General features: G+C 42.8%; 1 protein-coding gene across 3 annotated transcripts; it reads left to right on the top strand.

Moving 5' to 3' along the window:
• Positions 1–2228: 2228 nt before the first annotated feature.
• Positions 2229–17828, top strand: LOC139333127 (apoptosis-inducing factor 3). 3 transcript variants are annotated; one of them, XR_011602309.1, is made up of 22 exons: positions 2276–2458; positions 7796–8014; positions 10391–10604; positions 10697–10806; positions 10890–10999; positions 11103–11147; positions 11242–11338; positions 11468–11580; positions 11893–11979; positions 12112–12203; positions 12292–12422; positions 13255–13370; positions 13594–13665; positions 14111–14174; positions 14286–14362; positions 14478–14595; positions 14704–14802; positions 15014–15089; positions 15282–15386; positions 16276–16296; positions 16433–16563; positions 16680–16821. XR_011602309.1 is itself a non-coding variant. In XM_070965405.1 (21 exons), exons 2-21 carry the CDS (start codon positions 7984–7986, stop codon positions 16473–16475), a joined length of 1821 nt encoding a protein of 606 aa, XP_070821506.1. In that variant the 5' UTR covers positions 2276–2458; positions 7796–7983; the 3' UTR covers positions 16476–16609. The 3 variants fall into 3 exon arrangements, 2 of the variants coding, with proteins under 2 accessions (XP_070821507.1, XP_070821506.1); XM_070965405.1 differs by lacking the exon at positions 16680–16821 and having other exon boundaries at positions 16433–16609; XM_070965406.1 differs by lacking the exon at positions 16276–16296 and having other exon boundaries at positions 2229–2458; positions 16433–17828.
• The last annotated feature ends 16 nt before the right edge of the window (positions 17829–17844 follow it).

Genomic DNA, 17844 nt, shown 5'->3' with positions numbered 1-17844 from the left:
AACTATTAAAGTCAGATAAAAAGCAGCTGCAGTACTTGCAGTACTTTTTATTCCTTAAAGGCTACAGAGGCCAAACAGGAGAGGAAGTGTATTTACCAGTAGACGTGCTGCACATAAAACTTTTCTTAGAATAAGAGTAGAAATACCACAACAGAATAACAACAACTCTAAATAACCTCTTGATTTTAAATCAAAACTAGCAAACTTGTACATCTACGGTGACGCAACGTCCAACTAACAGGTCAGTGGCTCTCAAAATCGATTGCTGGGTCTTTTAATTTAATGAGTACAGACGTGAGACAAAATCAGTTTCTGTTATCTTCTAAAGTTGGAAAAGTAAAACCAGTAAAGCTTGAAAAACAGGCTTTAGATGACAAACAAACATGCTAGATGAAGAAAGTGACATCATTCTACATTTAGTGTAAAATATAACAACAGTAACAGTAAAGTCCTTAGAAGACGTACATAAAGATGAACAGTAAATAGCTACTCCCCAGCCCCATGCACTGGCCAGTGTCTTAATAACAGCAACCCTGAACAGCATGAAAATGTCCAACATTCGTGGTGCAGAGGGTCTCTGAGCCCACTGGCAGGGCAGGAGTGAATAGTTGCATTCCAGTGCTGCAGCTCCTCTGTGTTACCCTGCGTTTTGGGGAGGGACTTGGCACCGCCGGCTCCTCTTAGTCCTTTATGCACTCTTTGGCTTCGCTGTACTGCTGTTTGTTGTGATGATTAGCACTGATTTGTATATTTTTGTCAGTTTCTTGGTTGTCACAACAAATCACAAAATGATACAGAAGAACTTGCGGTCAGTTTGTGTGACATCAAACTGTGTCTAGACTGTGTTTAACATTTGCTGAAGCGCCAGTCTGAGGAGATCTAATAAACCATCAGGTCGAATCCACCCTAATAACAGCTGACATTAATATCTTGGCAGGCTATGATTTGATATTTTAGCTTATGAAAGATTCATTCACTTTTCTCGCCTCTCTTAATCTGGGTTTTTGGATGCTGCAGCTCCCTCTGGCCCCTGCAGTAGAGAGTACCCCCCCGTAATTCAATTAAACTGAGTGATGTATCGGTGATGTAACGCAGCCCACTCCCAGGGAGTCTGATCAGTCATCTTGTTGTTCATGTGCACGCAGCCGACCCCTGGCTTTCACTCAAACAAGCTTTTACATGTGCTTGAACACACGCAGAGAGCAACACAAACACACTCACACTGGAGCACATGTGCACGTGTCAGCTGTCAGCACGCTGCTGCAGGAAAACAGTGAAAATCTCTTTTGTCTGATCAATCTCATTTTTCATTTGCAGTCTCAGGGTTGTTAATGCTGCATCCTGATCATCATCGTGTGTCAGTGCCGTCGTTGTTTCCATAGAAGTGAACCTGATATTATCAGGTGAATGACCTTGTCCCAGCAGTTACTTAAAGGGGAGGTGTAGTTCCTGGAAATGGAAATATCTTGGGAGCTCATTTCTATAAGACTCAGTATACCTTTTTAATCCTGCTCCACCCTACCCCCCTGACTGAAACTGGGATTTACTGCACCAACTGCACTTTCACTCTTTCTCCCTCTGCTGCACACACTGAAAGAAGTGTAGCGCACACATACTGTAAGAGCCGTTTGCAGCAATCTGAGGAGTAGTTTTTTTCCATGTGTCCTGGTGGTCAGTATAAACAGGTAAGTTTTAGCAACAGCAGATACTCCTGCAGCAGCGCAGACATGCAGCACAATGCATGCACATTAAAGGAGGCAGTGGGCAGTCAGACCAGGCAGTGCAGTGGGGAGGGCAGCAAGTGTTTGATCAGGCTTAACTGGCAAGTCAGGTCTTTGACATCTGAAGGCAAGGCTGAAAGGGTCTGAATAGAAAAGCAAGCAGCCTAGCAGTAGGTGTGTGTGTGTGTGTGTGTGTGTGTGTGTGTGTGTGTGTGTGTGTGTGTGTGTGTGTGTGTGTGTGTGTGTGTGTGTGTGTGTGTGTGTGTTTGGGAAAGAGAGAGGAGGGGTGGGAGGACGAGAGCAGGGAACGGTGAGAATTCATGCTGTGTTAGCATCCCCTCAGCAACTCCATCAATACTGCATACAGCTGAGAAACTGGCAAAGGTCCTCCGTGCTGCATTTGCAGGCTCGGCCAGGGAAAGAGAGCAACTCCCACGACCGGTCAGCTCAGTCTGCTGCTGGAGGGGGGCTCTGCGAGCGGCAAGGCACACACACAGACACACACTCACTCACACACACTCTCTAGAGCCTCTGCTGCATCGAGAGGCAGAAGAGGAGAGCGGAGGAGGGTAGAGAGGGACGCACAGACCGGGAATACTCCAGTGGACAGAGCCAATCCCGGAGAGGGACAGGACTGTTGAGGAGACTCGTGTGCTAATATGCTTCCATGCTCCGCAGGGGAAGCTGAGCACCAGGGAGTTTGACAGGATCTCAGTGCACCTGCTCCATGCACACTGGTAAGCTCATTTATTCCTTTTACAGTCAGGCAATCATAGCTCAGTTTTATTAGCTCCTAGTCTGATGTGATGCTCTGTGTATAAATATTTCTTCAAGTGAATTCTGCAGGTATTTGACACTATGGGCACATAGAGTACTTCTATGGAAGTTGTTTGCTCTCTGGTCCAGATCCTTCCTGGGGAACCATGTACTGTGGTGCAGTATATACACCTGAAGTATAGCAGAAACACAGAGCTGCAGTACATAGCTTTTGATTTATGGATCAGTTCTGCTACAAACATGTGAAATAAAGCTCAAACACTCATCTACAGCGCAGTTCAGTAAGTCACACAGTACATCTCAAAGTCCCTTTGATTCTATTGATTTTGATAGCTCCTTATGTCTGTGTTCATGTGTGTGTGTGTGTGTGTGTGTGTGTGTGTGTGTATTTGTTTGTGTGTGAGCATGCTGAGAAACTGGTCAATAGCAGAATTGTTGTATGGACGCACAGCTCCTCTGTGGGGGTGTACACCCCTCTGTAAACCACAATTCTAGTTTTCCATGACATCATGGAGAGGTTATCGCTCAAAGCAGCCGCAAAATGACCTGATAGATGTCGGTGGTGCTTTTGTTAACCTGCTTCAGCTTTATGGAGGAATAAGAGATACAGAGTGTAACGTTCGGGTCCACTTTTTAAAGGAAAAACCGGATGAAGTAAAGCAAGAGTTTTCTCCTTTGAGTGGCACAGTAAACAATGCTGAATGACGGTGTGATCTTTGTTTTCTAGAGCCACGTGGCAACTATGTATTAATCTAAACATTAACAGTTTGTTTCTGATTTCCATTAAAAGCTTAACTATATGCCATCTGTCTCCTGTTAGTGGCAAAATCATGGGAGAGACTTTAAACACTGTATTACTTGTTTTCAGCTATTTTTATTCACACAATAAGCACACTGCAGAGACTGTCTGGGACCTTGTGATCTTATGACCATTACAATTTATCTACAAGTAAACAAAACAAACATCTGTACAAACTTGTTCAAGAACGGTGTGAATGAACTTGCTCATAATGTCTGATTGTGTCACATACTAGAGTTGGGGATTGTAGTTAATCCATCTTTAGTCTTTTATAGTAAAGACACAAATGAAATGGAGCTAATAGAAGTCTGTTAAAAGCTTCTTGGCATTTTGTGGGACATCCTGTTGACTCAGCTGATGAAGGTGCACAAATCTAACATCAAACATTGCCTGAAACTTGTCTACTTCACCTATAAAGATGCTATAAAGTTGAAAGATTCACCCACTTGTCCCTCACATCGAATGCGTCCTCAAGCTGACGGTAAACAAAACAGATAACCACTAAGAGCCTGGCGAGAGAGCGCTTTTGCTCAACAGTTGGTTTACGCAATCAGGGGACGATTCCTCGGGCTTATCTTGTTATTTCACAAACCAGGAGAACGTGCAAACCAGTGAGGGAAAGAGGTGTGGTCAGATATCAAGAGTGCACTTTATTGTGAGCTGTTGTCCTTTATCAGCTGAGGATCAGAGAGCCCTAATCGTTAACCACGGGCTAACATACCTGTCGAGCGAGTGTGTGAATAAAACAGAGGCCGCCAGTTTGGATTGGTGCCACTGAACCAGCAGCCCCTCTTTTATTCAGGTGCTGCAAGTCCAGAGTCAAGAAACGCTGTGAAGTGACATGTGATTAACAGTTTTTACTGCATATGGAAGTCACAGCATCTCTGCTGCTGGTGTTTATTGTTGAGGATCAGGTTTGTAGCTGGCTTGGAGGAGAGATTAATTCTGTGTGATGTCCCTTTTGATGAGCAATAGCATCTCTGTTTGCGGTTGTAGAATAGGTTTCGAATGATGTATGTGACCGTCAGAGCGCAGCCGCATTCCTGCTTTTTTTTTTTTTTTTTTCCTCAGTCAGTTTATAGATCAGCCTCCATACCACCAGCTAGGAGCTGCATTTTGCTAATTCTCCCCTCAAACATTCCAGTAACAGGTATTACATTTGTAGGGAAGTGAGTGAAACTGACAGCTTGTTTGCAGGCAGGATTATTAGCACGGCTTGGGGACGGGCCCAACAGTGAGCGAGTGGGATCTGCGTCATATGTTGTGAGGACCAAATCTGCTTAACCTACTTTAGTTTTGCACAAAATATCTTGGGCTTGCTGGAGCTCCAGGATGGCAGCTCTTTGCCGTCCAATTTGTTGTTCATCAAAATTTCAGTGGTGACAAATTATTGAAGGGGCAACATGTGAGAGAGTCTGCCTACATTAGCTCTCTCTTTAGGAAATGATTTGATGTGTTGCTCTCTGCATTTAAGGAAACACGCAGCATCAAAGGCTCTGCTGCGTTAGCACGGCTAATGACTGAATGGAGGAAAATGTACATGTCTGGCACACATGCACAGTGCAGGAATACAGACCAAAGGCCCCTGTGATAGTTATAGTGCTACATATGACATTATTAGACTGTCAATATTGATGCATCAATTTCTAAGCAGCGTTTTACTGTCTAGGCTGGTTGAGGTGGAGCTCCTTTAGCTACTTTACACACAGTCAGGTAGTTTAGTCCAGTGGTTTCCAACCGAGGGCTCTGGGCCCTTCAACAGGTCGCAAGAGAAATCTTAAGGGTTGGTGAGATGCTAAGTTTTGGATCAATTTACATCTTTGGGCTGTAAACAGTTATGTCAATAAACTATTTGAGAAATCACCCTTAGGCAGAGCCATGAACAATTCATAGAAATCTGATATGTGACAAGGGGTCACAGCTGCTGGTGTCGTGCCAAAACTGACAGGAATCACTGATTTAAATGTGTAGAAAATGTACAAGCTCATCGTGTGTTTTTTTTTCCAATTTGCAAAGTAATTGTTAACTAAAGCTGTCAAATAAACATAGTCAGGTCAAATGTGCGACATTGTCCTCTGACATATTCAAGTACACGTACACCTTAAATTACATAAGCACAGTACAATTGTACTTGAGTAATTGTACTTTCACCCTCTGCAAACACGGTTTAGATAGAACAGCTCTATCTCAGCTGCTGTTGTGGCCAGTCAGAGGAGATCTTTCCATTTCTCATTTGTCCTCAGGAACTTTTTCTAAGCAGCGCTCCATTCAACACTGCACACTTTTTTTTCTGAAGTTCAGGGACATTAAGATGTGCTCAGAATATCAAGCAGTCCTTTTGGTCGTACCTCAAAAGGATAATTTGGTGATGGATTGCACCGCGTTGGGTGATACACCTGCCATCCCGCAGCTTGCTCAGATTCATAGCAGCCAGTGAGCCTGTGAGTGACTAACTACTGTATGTGTGGGTGAAATACCAGAGCTGGCAGAAATGTGAGGGCAACGTGGCAACAAAAAACAAGGGGGATTTTGAAACTCAAGGGGCCCCTGCTTCCCTTTAAAGCGCAGTGTGACGAGAAAGTTAATAGGTGTCGGAGTGCTGTTAATATTTAACAGTTTCCATGCAATATGCATGAACAAAGGTAACAATGTGTGTGGAAATGTTCCTAATTAACACAAATGCTTCCTTTTTACAAGCACTAACATGTTATATAGACACACACAGACACACACAGAGAAAATAATCAGGCCAGTTTTCCTTGGTAGTCTAATCCTGACTCTTTCAGACACTTCAGAGCAACATCAGTTACACAAACACAGTCAGTGACTTTGACTGATTAGCAGACACAGGACCATGAAAACTATGCAGACACATTATGCTTTGTCAATCTGAAGGCCAAATTGTAAATAAAAAGCTAAAATTTGAAACTGAAAGCAGTTTAAAAGCAAACAATTCTTTGAAAATGTCTAATCTAAACAAACAAACCAAGTTGTATATCTTACAAATCCTCTTTCTCATGACTAGCATTTCGGTCGTTATACAGCGGGATCGGGCGCCTACATGTGTAACTCAGGTTCTCTGAGTGGCGATGCGTATCATATGTACGGGACACTGACCCCCACGTGAGTAGCTGACTTGGACGCTCTTTAAGACACAACACCTGTGGTGTCCACACACTGATTAGCAACATGTGGTTATATAAGCACCACATGTGCGTGGCCTCTCTGGTTAACCTTGATTTTAATGTGTTTCAGAGCAGCATGCACTGGAGAGATGAGCCTTGTTTTCATCGAATTGTCAAGCGAAATGAAAGTGAACTTTTGAAACATTACTATAAAGAAGTCTCCATCAGCTGGTTTAGAACAAATAAATGCAACTACACAGGGCGTAGTTTTGTCAAAAGTTGGCGGTACAGGCTATGTTATGTGTGGCTGTAATTAACAGAGTAGAAGAAGTGGAGGTCATGAATGAGAAAGACAATAAACCTCAAAGAAAAAGAACATACATAACCAGGCGCCTTGGCCTTCTATGAGAGAAAAATGGAGAGAGGTTTAGCCTCTCTGCTCAGTGATCCTGGGTTACACATACAAGATTCAAGCTTTCTGAGAGGAAGCTTTCTGGCAGGAAGCTTTCTCCCAGAAAGTCTTTAGAGAGTCGGGTGAGAGAGACAAAGTCCATGCGGGGAGGAGGTTGTGGAAGATGAATGGATCAAACAAACAGACAGGGCACAGAGTTTTCATGGGTAGGCCCTCCTGTGCACCGACACAGCCTAAGATGCTGGATCTACTATCAGGATCTACTATCAGGTCACAAGGTACACAAGTCTGTGCACTTATCTGATAAAATGAAATTTATTAGCCCCCAGACATCCGTCAGACATTTCACTGCACAAGTAACCGAGATCCATAAACAGCAAGCAACTTGTGTAACGTCGAGCACGTCAGAAAGAAAACATCAGCTTTAAAGTCGTTTCATCTGGATCAAAAAGGCCGTTTTCTTTTCCTGGAAATCAGCTCTTCTTCATGGCTCTAAAACAGTAGCCTACACAGCAAGCTGTGCTGTGTTGTGCTGCCTGTGGGAACTACTGTTTTAGAGCCATGAAGAAGAGATTATTTCTGGTAATGTAACATTAAACCCTGAACTAGTAAAATGTCAGCAGCATGGAAATATTTTACATTTTTACACTTAAAAATTTAAATGTCTTATTTCACTAAATTGTGGCAGTTATAACAATGTGTATTAATAATAATAATAATGATGATGGCAATAATAATAATTCTGATATTGAGCCATTGCATTCATTTAGTTAAACTTTGTTAGCGAGATGTTGATGATGTGTTTTTGTGTTGTAGTCTTGGGGAAATAAAATAACACAGCCAGACCGCCACAGGGGATGTGTCTCACAGAGGGACTTTGGGGTGGGAAGACGGTCTCACGTCATGACAGAGGAGTGTATGGTGTGTGTTGTTAATGATGTCACCCCCTCTGTCCCTGCAGATTATGTGGACGAGCTGATGTGTGCGATGGCCAGCCTGAACCTGCAGGTTCTCATACACACAGTTCTGTGCTACCTCCCAACCAAGCAGCCCAGCCCGAGGATCTGACCACACCTCCCTCACCTCCCTCACCTCCCTCTCCCCCCTCCCTCCCTCTCTCCCTGGGTGTCCCTCAATCCTGGGCCCACCATGGGAGGATGCTTCTCCAAACCCAAACCAGGTAACCAACATGTTCCCCTGAAGTCGAGTCAAAAAGGCACTGAACAGCCTTAGTTTGCAGCGTTGTGTGCAGCTGGAAATACAGAAAAATATGCATTTAATACAGTGATAATCAAAAATTAATTGATTCTGCTCATGATTTCAACTGAAATGATTAATTGTTACTACAGGAAAGATACTCTGTCCATCAATCAGTTTTACAACACCAATGACCCAGTTATTTACATATGAAATTATTATTTTTGTGGAAAAATTCTGATTTTGTTCTTTAAAAAATAGATTTAGGGACAATTTGTTCAGTTTTGAAATAATTTTCAAAGCTACCTACAGCCTCCAAATCCTGTTATACGTGTCCTCTCATATCCAGCCTCCTCTGATTGCGCTGTAGTGTTTCGTGTGGGAGGAATTTTATTGCTCTCTGTGGCATCTTTGGTCAAGAGGATTACACACTGAGACTTGAATATCCAAATATGACACTGTGTGTGTGTGTGTGTGTGTGTGTGTGTGTGTGTGTGTGTGTGTGTGTGTGTGTGTGTGTGTGTGTGTGTGTGTGTGTGTGTGTGTGTGTATCCATTTCAGCGTTAGCATGGCTAGGAGATTAGCCAGCATGCTTCAGTGCATGAGAAACTCATTTGCAGCTCTGAGATCAAATCATTTGTTCAGTGCATCTCATGGAGGTGCAGCGAGGAGGAGGAGGGACTAGCTGTCCGTCAAATGATTGAAGAGAGGCTGCTGAGTGGTGGTGGATTCCGAGTTATAGGTGTTTAAGAGGTTTAATATGAATATCCTCATTATTAAAGTGGCAAAATAAAGCAGAAATTAGAACGAGCTGTGATGGTTTTCCTATCGATGGGTATCTGAGAAGAGAGATTCACTGCTCCTCCTTCGTCTCATTGTCCAGGATCCAGGCCTGAAGTCACTTATACAGTCGGATCAAACTGTAGTCTGAAAGCATGAGATTGACCGAATATGCTATTCATATTTTTAACTTTCCATGATGAATATAAAAGCAGCTTATCCTGATACCCAAAATTGAAGTGTGAAGTATAAATGAAGCTAAATCCCACTGAATGTACACTAAATATATAGTAACGTATTAAAGTCTAAGTGGGAGTAAATTGGCACCACTGCAGGATCTACGAGGGAGGGAGTTGGAGGAGCTTGTGGACAAAAACACTGCCATCTTCATTTGCATCAACATGTGGAGAAGAACAGAAAGGTTACGATTATTGTGAAATTATGCAAGAGGATCTAAACACCCTGCGCTCACTCACGACAAAATAAAATGTCTTAAAGCTCTAAAACCCAAAATCAAAGAGGTACAGAAAATTCTCCAGTGCTCCTTCTAACCCAGATAACCTTTCAGTGCTCCTCAGTGTGATTTAGCAGCAGACATCCAGAGATTCTCTTCAGCTGTGGAAAGCTCTCTCTTTCTTTTCTCTTGCGATTGCACTCACTACTATGATTTTCCATTGATTTTAATTAAGACTTGCTCAGCGGGAGAAAATTCCAGCCAGATTACTGTGTAAGAACCGGATGATCAGCACATTTTTCCAGCCGAACAGATAAAGCCTGCTGCAGTGCAAAAAGGAGTTACACAACCGTTTCTTAATGTTCAGAAATATAAAGCCAGCAGCAGCGCATCACATGTCATCAAAGAAAACTGAATGTCTCCCAAAAGACATAAAAATGCTGCAATCTGTTTTCTTAATTATCTCTTCAGGTAAGCAGTTAAGATGAAAATGTACACAAAAAACAGCCAGTTTCAGCTGTACTGAAATGGGTTTTTTGTGTTTATGTCTCTTATTTAAGACATTATTATCCTGTCAAAATCATATTTTCCAGTTTAGCTAATTTGGGTACAGACAGATTGAGGGGTATGGAGAGGAATGTGTGATTTAATTATTTATTTTTCATTTTTTGTGTGGATTTTCCATCATATCACTGGTAAATCTGCTATGAATAACAACAGTTTTAAAGCATGTTTGGCTCTGCAGAGGAAGGCTTTGGTGCTCTGCATGTCCTGAGTGTGGTGTGTTTTTAACAGCATAATGCGCGGATTGACTGATGCCTGTGGTTATGCTGCCCACTGGAAGTTAAACTAGGTTGCTCTCCCTTCACCTGCTTTCATTTGTTTCGGCGGTGGAGATGTCAGACTCTGTTTGTCCCATAATTTTGGACGTCTCTCTTAGCTGAAAGGCAAATAAACTCCTCCACAGCAATGGAGAAGGATAGTGATAAGATAACAGAGGACAGAAACAAAGGAATGATCGAGCAATCCATTGATGATTGTTGAGCATTAATAACCTGCCGGTATTACTTCAACAGAAAGCTTCACAGCATCACTTTCTAAAAGAGACATGTCTCTGTCGTGCAGTTGAAGTTAAAGTGGAACTCTCTCTCCTGGAAAAAGAAAAAGAGATGGACGGGCTGTCGCCTAATGGCAAAGCGAGTCCCTTTGCTGACTGCAGACCTAACGGGGCCCTGGGCCACGGCTCTGATGACGACTCCACCCCGCTCCCCCTCTACCACAAACCACGGGACTACGTGGAGGCCTCCGTCTGTCACGTTAAAGATCTGGAAAACGGACAGTAAGGAAATGAAAAGCGCCTTTTGTGTTTGTTGCCTTGAAGGAATAAATCATGAAAGTTAAGAATACACACGTGTTTTGTGTGTTTGACAGGATGCGAGAGGTTGACCTGGGGAGCGGCAGAGCTTTGTTGATCAAAGAACACGGGGAGTTCTCAGCCATGGCCCACAAGTGTCCACACTACGGAGCACCGCTGGTCAAAGGTGGCTGATATATTTCCAGGTGTGACTTTTATTCATATGTATTATCATACACTTGACATTCTTGCCATGTCCTGTCATTCCAGGTGTGCTGTCAAAAGGACACGTGCGCTGTCCCTGGCACGGCGCCTGTTTCAACATTGCAACAGGGGACATCGAGGACTTCCCCGGGCTGGACAGCCTGCCGACCTTCCAGGTGACCTTCCCCGCTGGTGCTGTCTCTTAACACATTCCCTGCCTTATCATGTCTCTAAGCGCCATCAAAAAGTGTACACATCGCTCATGTCTGTTTGCTCCAGGTCAGAGTTGAAAAGGACAAAGTGATCATTCGCGCAAACAAGCAGGTAAGAAGAAGAAGAATGTGGAGAATTTATGCAGTAGGACTAACGAACCACATGATTGATGTGAGACCTTTTTGTTTTTTTTAAACGTTTCCAGGCTCTTCAGTCACAGAAAAGGTCAAAGCCCATGGCCCGATGCTCAGCAGTCATTAACTCCAGCACAGGCTTCAGCCATGTTCTCATCATTGGCTCCGGTCAGTGTGGTTTTGCCTCTCTTTTTTTTATTTCCCACCTGTCAAACAGCAAGGATCCATCTGTATTCGACTGATTTCTAAGAGACCCTCCTTCCTTATTTTCCTCTTTTATGGCGAACGTCTCCGCAGGTCCAGCAGGTCTGGTGTGTGCAGAAACGCTGAGGCAAGAGGGCTTCACAGACCGCATCGTCATGTGCACCATGGACAGACATCCTCCATATGACAGGCCTAAACTGAGTAAGGTTTGTACACAGACCGTGACCACGTGAACTGAGACAGAACTGACTGAGCAGGTTACATAACAGACTGCAGAGGTGCTGCTTTGGTCAGTGGTGCTAAAACAGGAGCTCTCTGGGGAGCAGCTGCACTTCACTGCAACAAAGATTTAAAGAAGTGACTTGTGCTCAAGTGAAGAGTCATGACTCGGCCACCGGCAAGCTCGGACAACATGATCATTAATTGGCTGTTGTTCAGACTCCAAAGTTTGCAGGGATTTTTGGTGATTTCATTTTTTCAACTGATGTGCTCGCATGCACTGACTTGTCGACCCTTAGTCCTTAGACAGCACAGCAGAGCAGCTGAGACTGCGCTCCATGGACTTCCTGCAGGACCATGACATTGAACTGCTCACAGAGAAAGAGGTGAGAGGCGGTGACCTCAGAATCTGAAGTCAGGACTGATTGAATAACAGCCAATTATTATTTAGATCTGCCTTTTTATTCCCACAATGATCCAGTCCGTGCACCTGTATGACTCTGCCATGTTTGCTCCAGGCTGTGGCCGTAGATGTGAAAACACGATCTGTGACTTTTGAAGATGGCTTGAGGATGGAGTACAGGAAACTCTTTATTGCTACAGGAAGCAAGTGAGGAAAAACTTTTATTCAAGATGACTAAACAGCTGAGATTAATTAATAACATGACATCTAATTATTTCCATTTCCTTCTTGAAAGACCAAAACCGATGAACTACAAAGGAAAGGACGTCAGGAATGTGTTTCACCTCCGGACGCCTGAGGACGCCAACAGCATAGCGAGGCTGGCCAACAACAAGAACGCTGTGATTGTGGGAACATCGTTTGTTGGTGAGAAAAAGACACATTTCTAAACACATGTGCTTATTAAGATAGGTGACAAATTAAGGGGAAAAGCACCAGAGAGGTGGAATGGAACTAAGAACATTTAGAGTACTGTACTGTAGTGCAAATTCAGGGTACTTGTACTTTTTTTGAGTTTTTTCTTCCACAATTCATAGTGAAATGTGATTTTTACTCCATAACAATTATTTAACAGCTTCTTCAATGTGAGGATTTGCTGGTTTTTGTTTGAATCGATTTAATAATTTTGAGATTTAGACCAAAACAAGCATTGTGAATGTGCCACTTTGGGCTCTCGCTAATTGTGACCACATTTCTCAATATTTTTACAAGCCAAACAGTCAGTCAATCAATGGAGAGACTAATCAGCAGCAGATTAGCCCATAATGAAAATAATCATTAGCTGCAGTTCTGTACAAAGTAGATCAGCAAAGAAATTCTGCTGCTGGCAGACGATGTATAGAGAAATTGATTGTACAATCACTCCAAACAAAAGGTGTGCGCTCACCTGTTTGTGTGCTGCACCCATCCAGGATCAACTCTCAGACAATTTTAAAGAGTAATTTTCCATGAAAATACGTTGGACAAATAAGGGTAAAGTGACAGTACTTTTGACTTTCACATAAGTAAGTACTTTTACTCTCAGCGGTTTGATAAATGAGCCCTGGTGATTGTGAATTCACATCATTTTCACCTCTCGAGTCCTGTGTGGAAGCATCTGCATCCGTTATCAATCTCCACTCATTTAATCAGGTTTTACCTTCAACCATCTGTATCATTTCCACGCAAATTAACGGCATGCTGTGTGTTGTGTTGGCAGGCATGGAGGTGGCCGCAGCTTTAACAGACAAGGCCCACTCAGTCTCTGTCATCGGGATCGAGTCGGTCCCCTTTAAAAAAGCTCTCGGGGAGAAAGTAGGGAAAGCCATAATGAAGGTGGGTGGACGCTCCTGGGAAATCAAGCTCGTCAGAACATGAAGCACCTGCAGAACACGATCATCATGACCCTCTATGGGGAGGAGAAAAAACTGCTCAAAATGCAAACCACGTTTTTCTGGTCAATACCTCAGTAACCACGAGAGAGAGGAAATCCTCTCATTAGCCAGCGGACACATGCAGATGTTTTCACTGTGCCTGTGGCGTGTTTTTGTCTTTGCAGCTGTTTGAGGCAAACAGGGTGAAGTTCTACATGCTGAACGAGGTGTCAGAGATGATTGGCCATCATGGACAGGTATTCAGAAAGTGAGAGAAACAGCATGACATGATGCTCAGCTGCACTACCCCCCCCCCACCCCCACCCCCCACGATGAAGACGAGAAGCTTGTTTGGAGTGTGTCAACTTTAAAGCCCCTAAAAACTGAAAGTCTTTCTCCAAAATAGTGACAGACTGAGCTTACAGTTTGAAAAGAAACATCCCAAATTTATTGTTGATTAAAACTTGATTATTAAAACTTGGGGGTTGTGTTTGAAATCACTCAAAACTCAACAGTTTAGACTCTATCATCTCTTATGGTAAATGATCTAAACAGCTCTAACTTTGGCAAAAAAAAAAAAAAAAAAGTGTGTGTTTTTAGGGGCTTTAAGAGAAATCTCCAAACAGAAGTGTGAGAGCTGTTAGTGTGTCATCGTGCACCTCTGGAACCCGGCCTGGACATTTTATTCTTCCTGTCTCACAGCTCAAAGAGGTGGTGCTGAAGAGTGGCAAAGTCCTGCGGGCAGACGTGTGTGTCATCGGAGCAGGTGATGCCGATCGTACCTTCTTTAAATCATCTGCACTGATTACATGTCACTGCAAAGCCCCCACCCTGTGTTGGGTTAGGGTTAGTGTTGTAAGTGTGTCCTCTCCTGCAGGAAGCATTCCTGCAACAGGCTTCCTGAAACAGAGCGGCATCCACATGGACTCCAAGGGCTTCATCGCTGTCAACAAGGTATTTAATGAAGGCCATTCTGTTACAACCTGATTCCATGAAGACGATTCTATAAAGGGCATTACATACATTTGACTCAGCTTCCCAGCTTTCACTCCTCTTAATTTCATCCTAGATGATGCAGACAAATGCTGATGGGGTCTTTGCTGGGGGAGACGTGGTGATTTTTCCATTCCCGCCACGCAACAACAAGAAGGTGAACATCCCTCACTGGCAGATGGCTCATGTTCACGGTGAGTGTGTTACAGCTTAATCCTCAGGTCGTCTCAGGCTGTTATAAATCCCCGTGATGATGATCGAAAGACGAGCCTGTAAACGTTGCTTTCCAACCTCACTGGCAGGAAGGGTGGCAGCTCTCAGCATGATGGGCAGAGCCACTGAGATCAAAACTGTGCCTTACTTCTGGTCGGCCATGTTTGGGAAGACCATCCGCTATGCAGGTAGGTGCATAAGAGCGTTTGCTTTGGCCTGATGTTTTATCAGAGTGATCGGGCAGACGTGCTGTATGAGAGAGATCAAGTGTAGTTACTACGCTGCCATCTAGCTGTGAAAATGAAAAATCAAGACCAAAGACTGAGAGCTGAGCCTGAATTGGGCTGTTTTTCCTCTTCCTGTTGACACACATGTATGTATATCATTTTGTTTGTGAAGGTTATGGTGATGGATTTGATGATGTCATTATACAAGGAGATCTTGATGAACTGAGATTTGTGGCGTTTTACACCAGGTGAGTTATATTGATTGATTCTAAGTTTAATTTTCAAAACAACCTTAAATAAAGCAGAAATTGTAAAGTCATATTTCCCTTTAACTTATATTATCTTCTCTGTAGTTACAAGCTGATTCCAGTCTTAAATTGCGCCTCCCGGTCTGATTTAACAATAGTTTCTCATTGTTTCTTCCTCTGGTCCATCTATAGGAGCGAGGAGGTGGTGGCTGTTGCCAGCATGAACTATGATCCCATTGTATCCCGAGTGGCAGAGGTCTTAGGATCCGGAAAGACGATTAAGAAACGAGATGTGGAGTAAGTCTCCCTCCCAGACTTAAACCTGGTCACGGTTACAATAGTTGTTATGTTCTTTAGGTTTCTCACATTTTACTGTGAGGAAAAACATGACAAATGTTATTGACACTCAGACAGAAAACACAGCTTGTGACTTTGATCACATGCAAAGCATTAAACGAGCCAAACTGGTTGGCTTATCGAAGCTACACGTCAGAGCACAGAAAAATAACAACAGCTGTTATTTTATTTTGCTGAATTAATACGGTGACACTTTATTTTACAGGTTCAGTAAACGATTTCTGTAGGTATTCCCTGGAAAAAGCATATTTAGTACAAATTTCAAAGAAACAAGCCATCATTTGTTTGTGTTTTGAAGTACGAACTACAAAATGACACGATGATTAATTTCAAGAGGAACTGCTGGCAACACTTTACTTAAACACACCCTTTAATTACATTAGCATGTATAAATACATAAGCAGGTTTTGAAAAACATTGTTTATTAATGTATTTGTCGAGACTTTTTAAAGGAGTTAAAGTTCTTGACCAATATGTTAATAAACACTTGAAATTGTTCTTATGTTTACTTACAACTATAATATAGTATAGTATATTTTACTGTGTTCAAAAGCATTTAGTAACTGTTTATTTAATGTTACTGCTAATAGACGTTAAATTTGGATGGAGAATTAAGATGAAGTTCCTTTCTTTTACTTTTTTTGCAGCTTATTATTTATTATTACAGTTATTATCAGGAGACTCTGGGACCTGTAAACTGAAGTGTTACCAGCTGCAGTTCCTGTGTTACTTCTCTGTTATCGCATGCATTTCTGTCTCTTTTGGTCTGTTTTGACTGGAGTGTCTCTCATGTCTTTCATTTCTAATAATGCAAACTCAAAATTTGAAGGATGTTAGCACGGCTTGGCAAGTACGGACAAATACGAGCTTTTTCTATTTTCCATTTCACTCACATTGACCGACCTCGTGCGGGGAGTTGTCAGCTATCGGCCCGATGAACGCGTACACGTCAATGCGTCTCATGTCTCTTTCTTTGGGGTTTGCAGGACTGGAGACATTTCCTGGTTGATTGACAAAGGCTCTCAATGACTTCACATCTGAAGGTCACAAGGACAGACCCAAAGTCCACCTCACAATGGACACTTATGGTGCTGAGACACTGAGCAGCTATCCTGGTCTGGACACACATCCTCTCTCTCTCTCTCTCTCTCTCTCACACACACACACACACACACACACACACACACACACACACACACACACACACACACACACACACACACACACACACACACACACACACACACACACACACACACACACAGGGAAGAGGACTGCTGGAGACACGCTTCCCTGAGGACGACACTGAGACTTGCTTTTGTTCCTGAGAGACACTTTAACGTGACAAACGGAGCCATTCACGATCTGAATACACTGAATCACTGTGCTGGCAGGTCTTTTATGACCGTGTTGTCATGTTTCACAACAGAGCAATATTGGATTGAGCCTCTGCGCTGCTGCAGGATGTATCTACCTGTACACTTTGTTTATAAGAAGCCAGGGATGGGCATTGGCATTTTTTGTACAAAAAAACATTGTATATAGCTATAATCCTGAATGCACTGTAACAAAATAAGAACATAACAATTTCAACTGAATTTTTCTAAGTTTTAAATAACAGATCTGGTCGTATGCTTGCATACAGGCCTTAGATATGCATGGTATACTTTACTATCATAGGAGGTTCAAAAGAATAAGCCCCTGAACAGAGAGTTTTCTATTTAGACGCATCGGCAAACAAAGCTTAAATCTGCTAAAAACAAACTGCGTAATCACTTGCAGCAGAACCCTGAATGAAGCTTTAACACACACACACGCAGCTTTAATGCGGAATAAATGACCATTTCTAGGATTACAACATACCTCTTTGTATTGGTTGCCTTGCTCGTAGATTGCACAAATGAAATTCTAATCAGACTTTGATCACACTCACTAGTGCTTGCACAATCGATTCATGTATTTTCTAAGAAATAGATTACACCCCTCTAGATACACCCTATAGTAGCTTAATGTTATTTTTGATAGCTGTCACCTCCATTGGGATATTCTTTGTTACTAACTCAGGGAACTGAGGTTTGTGGCCTGGTCATACTGGGGTTACTGGTCCTTTTGCAAGCAAATGTGGAGTTGTTGCTTTAATATTTTCTCCCCCCCAAGTTATTGCAGTTGCACCAGTTCTCTCATTTTCATTCAGAACTGCTTGTAATGGTTGTAAAGAGGGTATAAAGTAGATGCTTGATTGCATCCTGGTGTGCTGATGGTCCCAAAATACTTGAGCCCTGACACACAGCGTTTTAAAAAGCATTGTTGTTCCTACAGAGAAGCCTGGGACGACATTTTTATAACTAAACTTTGAAATAAAAGTCTTCCAACAATAACGTCATGTTTCCATCTCCGT

Source organism: Chaetodon trifascialis, chromosome 6 (assembly GCF_039877785.1).
Source record: "Chaetodon trifascialis isolate fChaTrf1 chromosome 6, fChaTrf1.hap1, whole genome shotgun sequence".
In the NCBI taxonomy this organism is placed as follows: Eukaryota; Metazoa; Chordata; class Actinopteri; order Chaetodontiformes; family Chaetodontidae; genus Chaetodon; species Chaetodon trifascialis.
This window is presented reverse-complemented; position numbering and strand designations above follow the sequence as displayed.

Bases quoted from the DNA above. Each gene is read 5' to 3' on its own strand.
- LOC139333127 (XM_070965405.1), top strand. From the start codon at position 7,984: ATGGGAGGATGCTTCTCCAAACCCAAACCAG. The intron at 11,148-11,241 runs GTAAGAAGAAGA...AAACGTTTCCAG, and splicing joins TCATTCGCGCAAACAAGCAG to GCTCTTCAGTCACAGAAAAG. The intron at 12,204-12,291 runs GTGAGGAAAAAC...CCTTCTTGAAAG, and splicing joins TTTATTGCTACAGGAAGCAA to ACCAAAACCGATGAACTACA.